Here is a 20,021-nt window from a genome sequence, read left to right as displayed (position 1 = left end):
TATGTAATACACAAATCAATGTTGAGAAAATATTGAAATTATTAGGCCTGAAAGTTTTAACTTGACAGGGCTGAAAGTGTCATTATCTGAGCATCATTTAGAAATTTATGCAGGTGTGATAAGTGTTATACAATGTATTATTCAGATCCTAATAGTTGCAAATCTACACATAAATTATATAAATTATAGTCTATTCTGGATATTTACAGAATAATTTCTTTCAAAACTGTAATAAACATGACTATCTTAGCACCTAAACATGACCATCTTAGTCTTAAAAAAGAGAAATGAAACCTCCGTTACATGAGCAAGAAGGACACCTCAAGACTGTCACTGATGTATTTCCACTGTTCTCTATTCATCTGTTTGAATTAGATCATTGATCGGTCTGTTTGTAAACCAGTATAACTAGAAGTAAATGAAAATCTTTTGTGTCTGTGACTGAGGAGTTAATATTAGTTAAAAACTAGTGGCAAGGGTTTCAGAATGAGCTCTGGCACCAGCTCAGCCCAACTTTAGATACACACACACACAGAGTCTGGTGACAAGTTTAGCAGTTTGACACAAACATTTTGTGTGTCAGCTTATTAACTTCCATAAAGGGTGCACGGCCTAATTGTTTCCTTTCGCCGCCCTCCCCATTCACTGCCACCCCATTGTGGCTTGGCTTGCTGAATGCAGTGTGTGAGCAGTCAAAATGGAGCAGAAACCTACTGAAAGAGGAGAGATGGGCACACCTTTGGTTTCTAGTAGAAATAACAGCACTTCCTGGAAAACATAGGCCCATACTGTTTGTGCGGAATGGTTTGCTGGCTTGACTGCTTGATTTGTGGAATATTTTACCCTGCATGTGTTTCCTGAGCTCATTCCTGCATGTGTTGATTGCTCCACATGACAGGTTAGGATGTAATCTAACTATTTCAGAAACAGTACATTTGATTCTAAATCTAAACAACTACAATTACTTCTAATACTTCTAATAAAAAAGTATAAAAGTGGTAAAAGCCAAAGCTACTGTGTGTATCTGATGGTGCCCAAAATAAGTAATGTAAATACATAACGTGTCTGGTATTTGTATCTGTAATCAGATTACACTGCAAGTGTGTTTAGACTTGGCAGAGTTAAGGCTGAGAAAAAGCAGTCAGATGAGGAGACAGGTACAGGGACCTGTTTAAAACACAGTAATTGGAATAAATAATAGGTAGAGAGAATGTGAAATTATGCCTAATTCATGCTCATTTTTGGGGTCCATCTTATGTTCTATGCTGTCTGTTTGCCTGTGTCTGCTACAGTGGTTACAATAGGTTACCTGCATATGTTTTGCTTGGCTAAAAAGTTGCCCTTTTTAAACCCAGCTCTCCCCCTGTTCCTGGACGGATCATTGTCTTTGTTTGCCACTGCCCTCCATACAACACGCCGTCTTCTAGTTCCCCTGACTCGTGGTTTTTGGACGCCTGACCCTGTTTTTGTGTACTCTGTTTTCTGTTTGGTCTGAAGTTTGATTTTGGTTCTCATTCTGTGTCAGTCCTTCCCTGTGTGTGGTTTTTGATTGTGGGTAATGTGTTTTCTAGTGTGCTTAGGGTTATTTGATGGGTTTCAGGAATGTTTAGCTTTTCCAGTGTTTTTGTCATTTCCTGGTGTCGTTTTAATTCCCATTTAGATCACCTTTTTTCCCCTCCTTGGTTTGTTTGCTTCCCCTTTGTCGGTTTTAATGTTTTTGTTTCTCCTATTGTGATTCTAGTTTTTTTTTTCTAGTATTCCCTCAGAGTTGGTGCCTGTTTTGTCCTCTATCATGGGAGCGAGTTAGTTGTTTTTCCCTGTCTTGTTAATCTTAAATAAGGCCTTTTCATCTCACCAAACCCCTCTAGCCTTGTTGCTCTTGGGTCCTCCTTAAAAAGTAGTTCCTGACAATAGCAAGCAATGAGATTTGGAGAAACAAAAGAACAGTTTTCCAGCTACTCGGCGCAAGATCGATTCACAAGCCAGGTAATGCAGAAGCACTGACCTACTGTGGTGACGCTTTTCAGAATCACTATAGTTAGTTATCTATAGCAGATTCAAAAGAATAAGCACATGGATGGCACAGACACACACATCTACACAGAGGGCTACACATACCTACACACTGGCCCCCCTTTGCCAAAAAGCCGCTAGAACAGGTGCCACAGGCGTAGCTCCCCGGCACATTGAAGCAGATCCCAGATGGACACACTGTCCTGTTTACACATTCATCAATATCTGGAAATATATTAGAAAGCTGTCAAAATTATTATCATGTAGCAGGTCCACATATGTTTCATAAATTATTGTACGAACTGTGCAGAAATTATAGCCATATTCCCACAATTTCTAAAATGCAATATTTGACTGAACAGTGGCTTCCAGTTTACTCTTTAAAAACACCAGTGCAGTCAAATATGTAGGACAGGAAAATCTGGTTGGTTGACTATATACCACCATGTAATGACTTGTTTTTAGAATAGTTTAAAAATTCCTATGTCTGTGCCTGTTTTTGTATTGATCTTATTAATAGCTAACTTGGTTGTAATTGAAGCTCACAAAAAAGTCAGAATCTGATCCCTCATCCTCTACAGCTGAGGAGAAGTGATTTTTATTGCAGAACGGGGAAAACAACCATCAGACGTTTGCCCTCACAGGCTTAATTCAGTATCATTTTGGTGGGTGGGGAAAGCTACGCTGAAATGGCAGGAAACCACGTAATGACAGACTGCCTTATATTTATATCCCAATAAGGGAGGTGAAGCAGGGAGCAGGGTGGTGCAGATGCTGGTGTGGTCGCTGTGTCTTTCAAAATTCCACATACTTATACGTCTATTAGTTCATGCAAAGGGTTAATGTCCTGTATGTCTGAGTACTTTTGACAGAAGACTGGTCAGAGCAGAGGTTGTGTCTAAAACGTGATGCTGTATGTTGCTTTGACATAAAATGTGCATGTGTTTGGTAAATGTTTTGCTTATATAGCACTTTTATCCAAAGCACTTTGCAATGCTACAGTGTCTCATTCACCCATTCACCCACACTTACACACCGGTGGTGGCGGCTGCCATTCAAGGTGCTCACCTGAGCCATCTGGAGCAATTTGGGGTTCAGTGTCTTGTCCAAGGACGTGACCAGGAGTCACTGACTCTCTGGTCCATGGACGGCAGCCTTACCAACTGAGCTATAGTTTAGCCAGCTTTTGTGATATACACTACTCATAAAATGTTAGGGATATTTGAATTTTGGGTAAAATTTATGGAAAATGTAAATTTTTTATACTATATTATATCATGAAAGTAGGGCATTTAAGTAGAAGTATGCAACGGTACTTTCTTCATCTCACACAATTTATTGAAACAAACGCTAACAGTGGTGGGTGGTTTGACACCACAAAAATGTGGTGTCAAAATGTGAACAGCATGAATGATGAGACAATGAACATTTAGTCGTCGATTCATGGACCAGACACTTGTTGCAATTTCTCATAGAGAACAGAAAAAGAATTGTAACACTGAACAGTTGTGCATTCAAAAGTTTAGAGAGGCCTAAATTAAGTTCACCTGTAAAGGTTATAGTGCATTTTAGGTGCATTCTGAAATTTCACCCAAACGTCGAACATCCCTAACTTTTGGTGAGTAGTGTATGTACAAAAAAATAAAAACATCCATAAATGGATTAATGTGGAGAAAAATGCATAGTTCCTCCTCCGTCACTTTTGATCAGGCGACTGTGGCGCAGGAAGGTAGAGCAGTTGTCCACCAATCTCACAGTTGTTGGTTCAATCCCCACCTCCAACAGTGACATGTTGAATTGTCCTTGAGCAAGACACTGAACTTAGTTGCTCACGGTGAGTGCATTGGTGTGTGAATGGGTGAATAAGAAGCAGTGTGAAGTGCTTTGACTGCCAATAGAAAAGTGCTATATAAGTGCAGATCATTTACCCTTTATTCATTACATTCTGTGAAATGGCAATTAACTCAGTACAACCAACCAATACTGAAGCAGTTCTTGAGTTGACAGGCAATCTGGTTATATACAGTGTGTGTGTCTGTTATGTGTATTTACCAACACAACTGGTTCCCAGTTTATCGACCAGGAATCCCTGTGGACACACACACAGAAAACTGCCCTCTGTGTTCTTGCATCGACCACCAAAGCACAAAGACAAGTCTTCCAAACACTCATCTACATCTGCACACACAAAGCAGAGTAGGACAACATCAGAACAGAGAACAGAAACCTGCTGATGTCTATATTTGTTGTTTTCTAATAAAAGACATAGATAAAAAGAAAAGATGAAAAATTGTAATACAAAGATTAATCAGGCCAGTGTGTAGTTGGTGCTATGTTTTGCTACTTCAAGCCACAGAACACTGTATGGATGGTTATCATGGACATATTAAGAGAATTTAGTGTGTTCAAATATGACCCTATTCATTCCAATAAACGTGACTCAGTCGGAGCATACACAAGAATTGTCAGGCTTCAGCAAGTCTAAACATTTATGTGATCATAAATCACACCAGACTCCCCTTATATGCATTACAGTCCTCTTCTGTCTGAGCTGACAATCTGTTGGCTCCGCATACACACGAACAATATCAAATCAAAGACCATGTTTTTCAAATATCAAAAAAGTAGACCTCTGATGCACTGCTCCTCGAGGATCAGTGTGTCGTCCAAGAACCCTCTTAAATGTGCACTGCTGAGCCTAGATATCAAACCACTCACCCTGCAGTTCAGGAATAACTGCCAACTGAGCCACAGCCCCACCTTGGACCTTATCGGTGCTTATGCATCAAGTTCTGAGTGTGGGCCAGTGGTATTCATGAGGAAAGAAAATAAATGAATGTGTCCAAAGAATCATCGTATTGTCTACATCAGATAAACATTGTTTTTGTAAAGAGAGTGTCAGGAACGATGAAAGAAAAGTTTGTTTCACTTCACCTGAGGAACAAAAATCACATTAGGAATGTCCAGATCTTAATATTGGTTATGTGCCAATATAAAGTCTGAAGTGATACATTAACAGGTAAGTAAAGAACAGGATTAGATAGGCCGTGTTTTAGCCAATACATATCCTTTAAAATTTGTCAGGATCACCCCTGATACAGATCTATAAACTCAGGGCTTTTTCGTCCAGATGAACATAGAAGCAGCTTCAGCAGTCTGAGTAATTAATCAAGTGCATATTGTTCCCTTTTCCAATCTTTGTGTTTTCTTGCTAAGGTTAAAAAAGACGTATTTTTTTACTTTCAGACTTCACTTCTTTGTTAAAGCATAGAACAAAGATACTCCATCACTTACCTTCAGGGGCAGTATAGAAAGTAACAATGATACAATGACTGTTATGTACATTAAGACATGATGGCATTGTTTGAAGACATAGTTAAAAAACCTTTTAACTTAGTCCACTAACAAAGCCCAGGCCAAGGCCATTTTCTGAATGACAACAATAATTGAACATGCACAAGATGATCATTTAACTCGATAACCAACTTTATCTTCTGGACTTTCTACCTATGCAGGTGGTTTGGGCATCATCCAGACGATATCCCTCATAACAGTGGCAGGTGTAACCCTCAGCTGTGTTGTAACAAATCCCCTGGCCACAAATGTCAGGGTTGATCTGACACTCATTCACCTCTAGACCAGAGAGAGGGAGAGAGTATAAATGCAGCATCAGTTTCAGAGATAATAAAGAGTCCACAGAGAATCACAACACACTAGATCACAGGATGTGACACAAAGTAGTCTCAAGCTACTGACTAGAGGGGGACTGAAAGCAATAAAATAAGAATAAATTGAATTCAAATGATTTATGAAGACAATCTCCCAAATAAATAACCTACATTACCCCCTTTCTAATGTCTTTATGTATCATTATTTCAGGTCTGCATTCACTCGAGGTGTAAATTTCTCACTCAATAACCCATGAACCCAAAGTGAAAATTGCAAACTTATTAAAATGAAATTGTTATGGCAAACCAAATTGTGATAAAATGGATTCTGTTTGCTATTGGTTTAAAGAGATCTCTAGTGGAGGTCTATATTCAGTACAAGGTTGGAAAGGCTTCAGGACTCTGACTGTCTTTAAACCCCACAGTATCTGTGATGAATCCTAATGATGGCATTTACCAGACACTTGTGAGAGAGTGTGAGAGTGTGAGAGGATTGATCAAAGAATGGATTAAGCACCCGAATCCAGGTGTGCAAACTTTGTACAGACTTACAAAGAACAAACAAATCTATAATTTTTGCTTAACAGGCTACTACATGGTACTGAATAAAGGGTCTGGATACTTTTGTAAATGAGAACACACGTATTAATGTCAGCTAACATAGCATAATTATCTGTTTACTAGAGATGTCCCAATGCCACGTTTTCCCACAGTTCAACTACTTATATTTGAGAACATGCTGATGCAGAGTATGAATATGAGTACTAAACGGTTTTGCTTCTAGATGAAAGACGCTGGAAGACAATGTTCAAATATTAGTGAGGACATGGGTGACAACTTTAAAGGACTGGACAGTTCACCCTTAAATACTGTTTCCACCAACAGTCACATTCTCTAGCAGTGTGAAAGGAGCTCACACCTGACTGAACATTATAAGGTAGATAAACCTGCAAAACCAGTGAGAATTTCCATTTTCTCATGTTCTTCTGCCAAAACAAATATGGCAGTGACCGGGATTTTATAAACTGAGAAACTTTTGCTTTTGAAAAAATGAGTGCAGTATATCTAATAACCACTAAAAAGCTGGTCCAACCCAAGACAGAGCGATGAAAACTAAGAAAAAGAAACAATAAGGAAAAAATATTTTCACTCTTACCAGTTGACTGGGTAGGGGCAATGTCCTGGCCTGCATTAGATGGGAGGACCTCCACTGGTGCAGGTGGAGAGCTCCTCTCAACAACTTCTACCAAAGCCAAAACACACAGCAGCAGATATTAATTTTTCAATTAAATTACAATGATTAAATTAATATCATGATCCAGATGTTAATGAACAAATGTACTATTCATACAAATAACCTCCATTTTGATGGGTTTTGGATTGAAATAATGCCAATGGTTTAGCTAACTTTGGCTCAAAAAACATAAGAGAACCTGGGTGAAGTTCACAAGCCTATCTAGACAGACTCTGCACAATGAGAGACAGGACAACCAGAGACAGATCCTAACCTTTCTTGAACACACAAAATACATGCAATAATAATAATAATACAATAATGAATGGATGGATGTTTCAGAATGGCCATTGAGGCTAATCCTGACCCTTTTTTCTGACTGAATGTGGCAACTGGAAAGTCAAGTGTCACCCCAATCACACCACATGTTTCTCTGGTAACACTTCCAGCAAATGTCAAATAACAAGCCCGATCCTAATCACAAAGATAGTGAGAGGGGTCAGGGAGGACCAGACCTGCAAGGTTAAGCATCGATGTTCTATGTACAATGTTTAGAAGTTCAATTCTGAATATGCAACTCTTCAGTGTTTTTAAAATTAAGAAACACTTCGTCCTGGTGTCTAGAGACGACTGAGTATTGGTTATAAAATGGTGATATGAATGGTGAATGTGGTCAATACAAACCACGACTGATCACACTGGTAACATGCTAAGGCCTTGCTGTCGTGTCATGCCTAGCTACCTAGTAGGGCTCAAGTAGATGATGTAATTCCTGCTTTTTTAACACATTGTTTCGAATATTGTTCCTGTGCATAAAAATCTGCAGTGTCTGGTCCCCTGTATATGTACATAACTGCTTTGTAGCAGTCGACCCAAGTCATACATATCACCCTGGTAAAGAAGATGCAGTAAAAGCAATAGAAGGCACCTGCACAGGGAAGATCACAAACTGGCTTGGGATGTGAATATAACTAGTATTTTGTTTAGGATGGGGTTCGTGTGCACAGCCATTATCTGACAAGCTATACAGAAGTATATGCCATCATATCATTAGACTGCAGTGCATTTCCATTCCTTAGGCTGTGAGACCCCCTAATATACCATGAATTGGCATTTTATAACTTTACATTGTAAATACTTGCTGTCCTGCTACATTTACATAATCTGTGTTATTACATATTTCATTCTTTTAGTCTATTCTCAGTTAAGATGTGTTGCTTATTGTAGTATTTCTACTGGCTTTGCTGTAAAGAATAAAGGGTAGAAAGCAGACACCTGGGTATGCTGCCTCCATCTTCACAGTGGAAACACCAGGAGACAGCTGGGACAGGACAGGTTCACCTACTGGCCTATCACTAACCACAGGAACTACCAGCTCCTTCAACAAGACAGACAATAATACCAAGGGGACAGTGTCAACAAACAACTGTGTGCATAGGTTTTACACCAAATGTAATCACTTAAGCTTGCACACTGCTTCTGACATGCAATGTACATGATGTGCTCTGAAGCAGATTAGCATTCAGCTTGCATGGCAATTGATGGCAGTTTAATAACAGAGCCAGAATGAACAGCTCAGCGAGCAAGCCAGGAAGCAAAAACAGCCTGCCCATTTAGGGCAGACTGTCTGAATTTTTCTGGAATAGAGTCAAGGGTTTCAGTCTGTATTTTTGGTACTACACATATGGTAATACTCATATGAAAGGTATACATGTACACACTGAGTAGGTGCTCTGTGCTGACCAGCCAGAGTCATGCAGAAATGTTGCTGACTTCATGCATGGGTGATTCTGCATCTCTTCATTAGCTGGCAGCAGTGTGTCCGTGCATGCAAACTGCTCGTACATTTGCACTGTTTAAAGCACACAACCTACCTGATCTGGTGCAGTTGTTGCTACTGACCAAAGGAAAAAGCAAAAACAAATGTGTAGGTTTGTAGCATCTTTAGTACATTAAAGCTTCAATTTATTGGTCCAGGTCAGTGTTTTTTCTTTGTTATTGTCAAAAAGTGAAAAGACAAACCATCATGATAGTCTGTTTCTTGGTACTTTGTGATGAACTTGGTTCATTAGCAAGTTATAAGGCCAGCATGACAGTGTGTGAGCAATAATCCACTACAGTGCCGACGCTCTTGGTAATGAACGTGTCAGCAAGGACTATTTCCTGGCTCCCTGACGTATCTTAGTCACAATAATACATGTAGTCACAAAGAGTCAACAACCTGGCTGGTTCATTCACTAACTTAAAAAACCATGGCTCTCCTTTTTTTATACTTTATCTCGTGTCTCATTCTGGTTTAGGACAGGGAATAGGGCCATATTAGTTTCTTCTTTTTTCCCCTCAAAAAGTCACCCCTGAAGCCCACAGTTGGATAAAAGTCACAAACATTGCAGACTATCCTCTCAGGTCTGAAATCTAATAGAACTATAAGGATATAAACATAATTCATCTTCTTTTCCTTCCACCCACTGCAGCTTTCTGCTCTGCCATGTCCCTGTTGATATCCACTAACACTACACAGATTGTGGGGGGTGGATTTCTGTCAGATAGTGTGCCTGGTAAACTCCCTACTCCTCTGCTCTACAGAAGCTTAGCAGTAATTGGACTTTGTCTAAGGTTGTAAAGTTTCTGTTTCCCTTTTGTGGCTGCCAACCAGGTTCTGAATAATAACAGGAGATGGTGACGCTCACCTCGATCTCTCCTAAAGGTGAAATGACCAAAACACTTTAATCCATGCATTGTACAAACAAATGGAGGGGGGTCTTTATTCCATACCACATGGACCCTAAAGGAGAATTTCTAATGATTCTTTGGAGCTCTGCAGAAGTGAAACTGCTGTTTATCCTACAGCTATTTTTCACTGAGACATTGGCATTGTGAGGCTGGTAAATAAAAGCCACAGCTCATCAAGGCTTTCTCTTCATACACTTCACTATCCTTAAGAAATGACTGACAATGAAAAAGCATGCCAGATAAATTACAGATGTCCAGATGACAACTAATAGTGCATTCCCAAGATGAACATTAACACCAATTAACAATAATCTTACAATCACAGTCAGTCAATGAACCACAATACTAGAACACTTACTCAGTTTATTTATTCATGTGCAAATAAATTGACTACCTGACTCAAAGGAGTCAGGTAGTGTTGCGATGCTGATATGATATTCAAAAATATTCCAAACATTTTTTATAATCATTGCTGTGGTATTGTTTTTTCCTTCCACAAAACAACAAAAAGCGTATTTGTTGTTTCTTCCGAAATGCTGATGTAAAAAAGGATTAAACCAGAGACTGTGAAATAACTAATAAGAGGCAAAGTACCATCGTATCTAGTCTTCAAATTAATCTTTAAATGTAAATGATAAAACATTGAATGTTCAGTTGCTAAATTAAGTCCAATATAATTCATTGGGATCTCTTGTTCTTTTGAACAACTAAATAAAAAAGCAGTCAAAAACATAAAAAGAATGAAACAGAGCTGCAGTGAAGTGGGGAGAGGGAGGCTGGGAGGAGAGTGTTACACTACTCTTAGCTTTAAGGCACATTATAGCTTTGTAGTCCACGGTTCATGTGCAAGCTGAACCATGAGGGTCATCTGTTTGGCTGCAATAAGTTTCACCATTAATTATATGAGTTATACGATTTTTACGATGATTCAAAATAGTCAAGACAGTGATGTTAATTAATTAACATCACTGTCTTGACTATTTTGAATCATCTTTAAAGCACTTTGAATTCTATCTATCTGTATGAAAGGGGTATAGCCCCCTATAAATGTAGTTTACTTTGATTTATTGACTGATTGAAATTGATTGACTGATAGAAGGAACAGAATATTAATAATTCACTTCAGTTCCTGTTGATGCCCAATAGAATCAGAAAAAAATACTGTGTAAAAAGATTTTGGTTTAAAAGGTTTCTTAAGAACAGAGAAAAAAGGAGTCTGTCATTGTTTTATTTAAGTACACCATAATCATAATTGGTCTCATAATTTGGTTTCATTAACTTTAATTTGAAACCCTCAACAGTTTGCAAAGATCTCTGTAGCTTGTGATTAGCAACTAATTTTAGCTACAATGTCCTTTGATTATGGAATTAGACTAACCATGCTGCAACTAACATGCACTTGCAATCGCATGGTGAAAACTCACCTGGTATGATCTCTTCTGGTTTCCAAGAATCCTCCGCTGGTCTCTCTGGTGTCGGCAGAGGCTGGGGCGTAAGATCAGTGTGCTCCTGGTAAGTTACTGGCTTATGGACAGGTGGATTTGGTAAAACAGTGTAGCCCATTCCACCAGGACAGATCTCTTTGAATGTAGCTAAGTAATAAAAAGAAGACAGACAGATGATGGAGAAGGAAAGCAATGACATATTAAATTACACAGCTCTTATCTCTCAAATAATGTAGATCACTTTATGGAAAGGTTAAAGCCGCTGTCAAGCCAAGCATCTTGCAACAAACTTGCTCTGCACTATATATAATGAGCCTAAAATGACTGGTTCTGGATAATAACTGGTGAATGTTGAGTATTGAAGACAAATTTGTCAGATATACTTTGAATTCCAGTCAGTTGGCTAGTTATGGTAAAAGGAACATGGTAGGCTTCCCTTTACACACTGCACTGTATTTTACTGCTGTAGAACCTAGTGTCATGATCCGGCCCTCAGATCTGACTTTTCCACCAATCTCCATCGGATTGTTTTCATGTTCCCTGGTTCATTTTTACCCAGCTCTACCCACAGTCCCCTGCCAGATCCTCCATCTTACTCCCAGCCAGTGCACCTTGCTGATTGGTTTACCTGACATGTGTTTTAGATTCCTGACTCTGTTCCCTGTTCCCGATCTGAGCTTCTGTTTTTTGTCTCCTTAGTCATTCATCATAGTGGTTATTTTGTTTTTTTAGTCTAGGTTTAATATTCTTGTTTTGCATAGCTCAGTGTGTTCTGTTACCTGTCACGTTTTATTTTGTACCCTCCTCTTAGGTGCGTTCTTTGTTAACTTTTGACTTTTTTCTTTAAATAAACGTGTTTATTAGTTTACTCCCTCTCGCCGTCTTTTCACTTGGGTCCGTCTTAATACAAAATGTGACAATAAGCCTATATGCTGACGATGTTCCTCTCTTTCTTCCCTGAGAACATTGTATTTACATTTGCATTGTATTATGTCTATGCAAAAATAAACACATCATTTTACTTTTACACATACAATTTCAACTTTAGTACACTCAAGTCTATGTCTGTAAGCTTCAATATAAATCTGACTGAGAGTTACTGTATGTATGTGTTCTCAGTATAGCTGACATTTGTGTGCTGACATTTGTACCACAATATTACTGTAGTATTATACTGTAGTATAAATATGAGAAAGCAGCAAACCCCATCTTTACAAATAAGAATGTGCATATCGTGAAAGCCACAAAAAAGGTCATATGACATAAAAAGCGTAGCACAATTTTATACTTATTTACATAGTTGCAAGTTAATACAAAGATTTGCATTAACTTGCAACCTATGTAATTAGTGCTTTGTTGACAATTAGCTGAAACTAAGACTGTTTTTACCATGTAAATTGACAGTTTCCACAAGAAAGTAAAAGTATTTCATGACTTAAAGTGCAGCTAAAGGTGTACATTAGATTAAACTATAAATCACTACATTTAATATTGTTTCTTTATCTAACATGATGCAACAGCACGTCTAAAGTCAACATTTACAATCTATCTTCCAACTCGTTGTTCAAAAATACAGTGATCAAAAGGAAAAAGTGGTAGTGAGCCATAAATAAACTGTTTCAATTATATTAAAATGCACAGGTGTCTCAGAGATGCAAGTAACAGCAAATGTCAAAAATTCACTAACTGCTAAACTACAGTGTACTGACATAATGTACTCTATGGAAACCTTCAGGAAAGTAGTAGTGGGTGTGAAAGAACTACCACAAACATAGATGCTATCTAAAAGCAGCTATAGTTGCCAAGCAGTGAAACCCATGCAGACAGAAATGATCAGGGTAAAAGAATCACAATGGACTAACTTTATTTATTTTGTGTGTGTGTGTGTGTGATAAGTATTCTAGCTTGATACTGTCTCTTTACATTGTTGTAGTCCTTCATTAGTCATAATAATATAATGCAATGACTGAATATTTCCCACGTCAAGGCATCCACATTCCAAAATGAATTAAGAAAAACATTTCATGTGTCCTTATATAGAAGTTATTACAAGCCAGGCTCTAGTTAGGTCTATGTCAAACAGAACTTCGGTAACCATGTCCTGCAGCTGCATTTATTTAGTTTGTGAAGTCTCTGTTATAACTAAAATTTATGAACACAAAAATGGTCAAAAGTGTGGTTGCAGCAGTCTTCAGTCAGGTGTGCTACTAAAGAGTGTTGCTTCATATTCACACAGCTGTGTCAGGTTGAACACTACAGCGGGGCTTTGCATTCATCTTATCTCCTGAGGTCTCTAATTTTCCTCTAATCAAGTAATGTTTCCCGTAATTACGAGATCCGTATCTGTGTGAAGTGTTACTCTTTGTTTCCATGACAACACGATACTTCCTGTTTACTGTAGAAGTTGGTCACGTGAGTGAAGTCTTTAACGTTTATGTTAATGTGACATTTTCTAAAATTCTAAGTCAAAAATGAAACATGGAAATTGATATTTAAGATCAGATTCAGTAAGTCTTTGAACTGCCTAAAAAAAATTGAGAATTAAGAATTAAATTAGGTTATCCTAAACCACAATGCCATTGTAGTCTCACATAGCAACAAATTAATAACCAATCTTACTTTTCGAAACATCGTGATCTATAGATATATGGATTTATGGATAGAAATGATTAATCAATCACAAAAATGTCACATGGAAATAAAAAGAGGAATTTCACAGAGTGGAACTTCATGTCTGCTGTCAGAAACCATCAAACGAAAACACAATAAACAACAGAGTTAAGACAGCTGAAGTAAAAGAAAAATTTACTAGTGGCCTAAATCTGTCAGTGAGATGCAAACAGAGCTGGTGTACTGTGACAGAAATAAAGAGGCAATGGTTCAGCCTGCATGAGGTTACAAAAACACGTCTCTTACTGGACCTGGATTAAAACCCAGAGGCAGAGCAGGGAGGGATTTTAGCCACATAGGAGCTGCTGTGATGAAATATGCTGAAAGAAATCATTAACTTCTACCTCAAGTTGATATCAAAAGCAAATTAACTTAGTGCAGTATGTTTTAATTACATTTATGTTTCACATTTGATTTCAATTCTGATAAGTAACTATAATTAATTTCCTCTGTGGAGAAAGGTAGTTTGTCTGTTAATGATAGATCTAGGCCCTTCTAGACAAGATATAGAATTTCATACCCACCTAAGAGAAACATTGAAATACTAATTCTGATAAATCACTGAAACACAGCAGTTAAGAAAAAATCTGTATAAGCAGTTCTTACTTCAGTATCGTTGGCTATTCATTTTCAAAGTACAGCTACAGGCCCTACAAACCTGCCCAGAGCTTTGTCTTATGCTGTTGCTCTTCTTTTCTTTTCTCTGCTCTCCATTCACCCAACTGGTCAAGGCAAATGGTTGGGCACCCTGAGCCTAGTTCTGTTCAAAGTTTCCCAGCTGTCAGTGCTTTGCTTACTTTAACACTGTCTTAACAAAAGGAAGGTAGGCAGGTCTTGAATTTACCTTTATTTGCTCCAATTCGGTACCAAATCAATAAACTGAATAAACTAAAGTACAGCAAAGGCTGATGGGAATTTCTGGAATTTAGTCATACAGTAATAGATAATTCATCACATTTTTAACTGGTATTAGTGCTAGATGAACTTAAAGGGGATGACTTTTGTTATTACATCTCTCCAGTAATTTCTGGGACATGTTTAAATAAAAAATGTCACAGTGTTATCACCAAAGTTATTACAGTTTATAAAGGAAACATAACTGTATGCACCAAACATTGGGTCAATTTATACAGGAGCTTTCAAAATATTTTACTCAAAAATCCTAACATTGTGATCTTATATTACTTTTTTTTTATTAAATACAAATAAATAAAATCATAAATGTATTCAACAACTTTTGTGCTGATTGAAAAAGATAATAAGTTCACACAACTGATCATTCATCTGATCTCTGGCTTTTGGATTGTAAACTTTAAGGGCAATGTCCTGTAGGACACCGGTATCTATAAGATGCACTGAGCTTGATCTGCAAGGCCAAACTGGAAGGCTCATGAATTGTGTGTGGCAGAAAAGATGAGAGAAGATGAAGTTGTCTCTGTTTAGTTTTTCCTGAGACAGGAAAAATGTTTGACATGGCTGGATGCCTTACCTGTTCCTGGGAGGGGGCATTTGTCACAATGAGGGCCCCAGGCTTTGCCCACACTGCAGCAGCAGAGCTGTTTGCTCAGCTGGGCAGACACTGGGTGCAAACACTGCCTCCCTGAGCTGACCAAACGGAAGCAAGCCCCCTTCTCCTCTTGGATGGCAGGTGTGTTGGCTGAGAAGGTGCCAAGGAGCAGGACAAAGAAGAGGGAGGTTGGGGGCGTGGCGTAGGAAGTTGTGTACCACAGCGTAGGAGACACATATATGGGGGAAAGAGAGGACAGGGAGTGGAGTAGTAAGGAGGAACCCGTCACCAAAGAAAGCTCCTTTACAAATTCCTGCCATAAACAGTCAACAACATCACCAGAGTCTTTAGCAAACATACATCCAGCGCTTATAAAAAGTATGTGCACTGCCTTTGGAAAATTTACTGAATCAGCGTTGATTTCTTTTGTCTTTCTTTTTTCAGACCTGAAGTTGTGGCATCTAGTCTGATGGCCAAAAAGATCAATTTTGGTCTAATCAGAATGTCCCAAAAACCAAGATTTAATATGAGCTTTTTTCTTTTTGACATTGTTCCATAAAACTGTGACTAGTAAAAATCATGGGCAGCAATTGTTAACTGTACAATCTCTCCCATCTCAGCTGCTGAAGCTTTTAGGTCTTTCACCGTAGTCACAGGTGTCTTAGTGGGCTCCATCATTAGTTTCCTTCTTTCACAGTCACTCAGTGTTTCACTGCAACTCGCTCTAGGCAGGATAACATCTGTGCCATATGATGGATTTACTGAGTTGACTAGGGTGTTCTTTTGTCTTCATGGTGTGTATTTTGGCCAGGATACTTATTCACCAGCAATTGGACTTTCCACTCAAATGAATTTCCCTGCAGTCATCTTATTGCATCACACTGCATGTGATTTGCAGTCATTTTACAAACAGTACGACTACTAAAAACTGGCTGCACCACTGATAATTTAGGTGAGTTAAGGTTTAAATACCTATGCAATCACTTATTTTGTTTCAGTGTTTTAATTCATTAAAATTACTTTGTCGAGATCTGGTGTGTATATATATATATATATATATATATATATATATATATAGACAATGATTGAATGTTGTAAAAATGATGTGAAAACTTCCAAGGGGAGTGAATACAGTTTATAGGTACTGCATTTTACAGGCAATCACACTTTGTGGTGACAAAAACAACTGCATGTAAAGAATTAAAGCAGACACAGCACAAATAAAAAGTAGAGACAACATGTTTAAAGAAAAAAACATGCCAATTTTTCACATGCACTACTGAAAAAAGGACTGGCCGCATGCAGGAGAGCTTGGATTAGTTTGAAAATGTTTCCCCTTTGCCAGAAAATATTGACCTGAAGTAAACTGCAATTCTTAAGTGTTGACCTAGTTTCCCCATAAATAATCTAACTTCAAAATATCAGCAATGTCTATTTTACTATATTACTGTAGACTGGATTATACTGGCTGATGCCTGTTTTTTTAATACAGCCCACTGTGGTTTTTTCAATACAGACTGTAGCTATTACACTTCAGTTCAAGTTGTAAATGAACAGTTTCCCTACACTTTATAGAAATGTTGGGAAACTTTATTCCGTGTAAAATCAGAAAACTGACACCCTTTTCATGCCGATGTGCTGTTTAAGCTTAGCATAAAAACTGGAGGTTAGCCCACTGTCCAGAAATCAAACATACAATAATGCAAGTAATTACACAATTACACAAACAGACAAAAAAAACTGATGGTGATTGTGATAAAAAATAAACTTGTAGAATAAAGGCTTATTTATTAAAAACAATCCAATTGACACTGCACTACTTCTGTTAATATTCCTTTATGTACATGTATGTATTCATATATTGATTTTGAGTCCAATGGCGTTTGTAATATCCAATAAAATATGATATTTTTCTTCAAACTAGCAACAACATATTTTACTGTATCCCTGAGAAACGTTTGTCTTCCAAAGTAAATACTAACTTACAGACAACAGAGCTAGCAGTAAACCTACCACACAGCTTACTGAGAAGTCTGTTGTCCCCGGGTGGAGGAGAGTGGACATTATCTTTCAGAACCTCTCAGAAACTGTGCCGCAAGCTGCTGACTTGACAACTCTCTCACCAGTTCAAACATCTGGTCACATTTACACTAAGACCTGGATAAACGACCACATCTCTGGCTACAGCAAGTTCACACAATTCCACGCAAGTCAGCTCCCAAAGCAATCTTAAGAACACATCCGATTCTTTGATCTGTACTTGGTTAGATGCAAACTTTGAATTGAAACAGTACTTGCTTATCTTACTGATGACATTTCACAAGCCTGCTTATGTGTTTTTCCTTATTGTTTTTTATCTTATTGCAGTCTGATACAGAAAAACTCAGCTATGCCTTTATCCTGAGCAGACTTTGCTACAGCAACAGTCCTCTAACACATCTTCATACTTTATCAATTAACAGATTGTAACTTGTCCAGAATGCTGCTACTAGGTTGTTAAGCCAAACAAAGAAAAAAAGATCACATCACACTTTGCCTCCTTGCAATGGCTGTAGTCTAAAGAATAGATTTTAAGTTTATTTCATTATTAGCTTACCAGTCGGTTCACAGCTCTGCCCCATCATGTTTGACAGAACTCCTAAAACCTTACATTCCAGTGTGTGATCTTAGATCCTCACGTGCACAGCTGCTCTTCCAACAATGCACCTGCTTTAATGTAGGAGGTGCAGAATTTTCTATTCATGCTCCAACATTGTTGTTCTGACTGTGGTGTTTATGTTGTTTTGTATTGTAAAGCACTTTGAAATATGTTTTCCATGAACTGTGCTCAATAAAAAAAACACTTACACAGTGATTATCATAGTTAAACTAACTTAATTAACTCTGGTCTAAAATCTTCCGAGAATTTAGCAAATGTGCAGAAAATCTTCAAAATGTAGGTTTCCAGAGGAAGTAAACACCATGATTTGAAATGAAAGAACTTTAAAAACCACCAAGGGTCTTCCTACAGCTGGCCAATATGAGTAAATAGCAAGTGGAGCCTTGGTCAGGCAGGTAACCAAGAAATCAATGTCCTCCTGGTCTACGGTCTGGTTGTATCGGACAACCTGGACCACAGGAAACTTTGCATGCAGCACTAAGCCAAGCTGGCTGTCCTGGCAGAGTGGGCAGAATGAGCCACTTCAGTTTGCCAAATTCCACTAAAAGACTGTGAGAGCATGAGTAAAATGGCTCTGTGGTTTCAAGAAACACACATTAGAATCCTTGGTCCTAATGCTGTGCAACTCATTTGCCAAAAACAAAATAAACCACTGCCTGATAGTTGCAGCAGTATCAGATCAGGATTAGGTAAAAGGTAAGTATCAAAAAGACCAAATCTTCAAAGAAAATCTATCTCAGACTTTAAGCTTGTCAGATTATGTGAGAGTGTCTGAAAAGCCCTTCATTTATATCTTTCCAATATTATTGCCTTTGAAATATTAGTACTTTTAGTATTTTTACCATTCATTGTCGGTACATTGAGTGCTATACTATAAACCCCTTTGAGCAGAGACTGTCCCAGTGTGTGATTTATTATTATAAATTGTTCAATATGTTGAGACAACAAAGACATGCACAACACTCAGCAGTCTTTATGAGACACTGGGGAGACTGAACAACATTCAGACAGCCCTTAGCTGTGGCTACTGGGACAACTTCTACACTTTTGCCTTTAGAAATTGTTAGATGACACATCATAAAACATGATCTATTTCAAGCATAGCTGAGCAAAGGGACTGTCTTGTTTTAAAGGGGAATATTCACATCAAGCTGAGCCATAAGAAACTGCACATAAAAAGCACTGGGTTAAATAGACTCACTTTTGGATAAAATAGCACCAAGAACCTAAGCTAAAAGTAGAAAACAACCACATATTTTGTTTTGATCCAGTTACCTAATGGTAATAGAAGCGGGAAATGACACCAACACTGGATCACAACAACTTACTGGTACTGGATAATATCAGTTTTGTGTTGGGCTTTACTGACCTCACTTTGAGTTCATTTTAAACCCAGTCATCGTTAGTGCTCAACCATTTATTGTAATTCATGCTGCCACAGTGAGGAAGGGTTTCCAAAGAACACCTTGAGGCGTTTCCCACTTGCTGACTAATGCATTACTTCATGGTAAAGTTCTCCGGAAGCAGAAAGCCTTCAATGCACACTAGTTTGCCAAAAAGGTCAAATCTAAAAGTATGAATAGTCAGAAATTTCAGCTTGGTGACACTTAAAATAGGTGATACTTTCTTTCCAGTCACCAGTACAGCCACAAATGGTGTGAACCACTAGATTAGACCAGAGGATAATAAGACCTGACCACCTAAAATGTGTTCACCTAAGAATGTATGCACATTAAAAGGAATAAAGATCCTTTGGTTTTAAGATTCAAAGACACATTGAAAATCTTATTCCCACTTTGTGCAAAGACAATGAAACAGTGTGCAGCAAACTGGATGGCAGACAGACAACTTACAGCATCGTTAATATGTTCATTCAGGTTTTTCGGTATAAATCATCTACTCACTGATCTAAAATAAACTGGGCTTCAATTCCTTCATCGAACGAAGTTCCACCTCTCATTCTGAAGTTCACCTCAAAAACACCCATGAAACAGTCAGGTTTGGGTCTATTCAGATCCTCACACAGACTTAAGACCTGACTCAGGTCCCAGCTTGGTTCTTGGTTCCTTTGAACAAAGTGGATCCATAAAGA

At 38.1% G+C, this 20,021-nt stretch overlaps 1 protein-coding gene across 5 annotated transcripts in view; it reads right to left on the bottom strand.

Moving 5' to 3' along the window:
* ltbp1 (latent transforming growth factor beta binding protein 1) overlaps positions 1–20,021 on the bottom strand; it is a 142,168-nt gene that overhangs the window by 28,169 nt on the left and 93,978 nt on the right. For 2 of the 5 annotated variants that reach the window (XM_067475988.1, XM_067475967.1), the window contains exons 11-18: positions 15,253–15,420; positions 11,073–11,240; positions 8,790–8,812; positions 8,191–8,293; positions 6,838–6,924; positions 5,521–5,646; positions 4,066–4,191; positions 2,119–2,238 (exon numbers count right to left, since the gene is read on the bottom strand). In XM_067475988.1, the coding sequence (XP_067332089.1) occupies positions 2,119–2,238; positions 4,066–4,191; positions 5,521–5,646; positions 6,838–6,924; positions 8,191–8,293; positions 8,790–8,812; positions 11,073–11,240; positions 15,253–15,420 (921 nt within the window). The remainder of the gene's footprint in view (positions 1–2,118; positions 2,239–4,065; positions 4,192–5,520; positions 5,647–6,837; positions 6,925–8,190; positions 8,294–8,789; positions 8,813–11,072; positions 11,241–15,252; positions 15,421–20,021) is intronic. The other 3 variants (XM_067475978.1, XM_067476008.1, XM_067475998.1) reach the window with 3 other exon arrangements.

Source organism: Channa argus, chromosome 1 (genome assembly GCF_033026475.1).
Source record: "Channa argus isolate prfri chromosome 1, Channa argus male v1.0, whole genome shotgun sequence".
Lineage (NCBI taxonomy): Eukaryota > Metazoa > Chordata > Actinopteri > Anabantiformes > Channidae > Channa > Channa argus.
The sequence above is the reverse complement of the archived record's forward strand: the minus strand, read 5'-3'. Positions and strand labels throughout refer to the sequence as shown.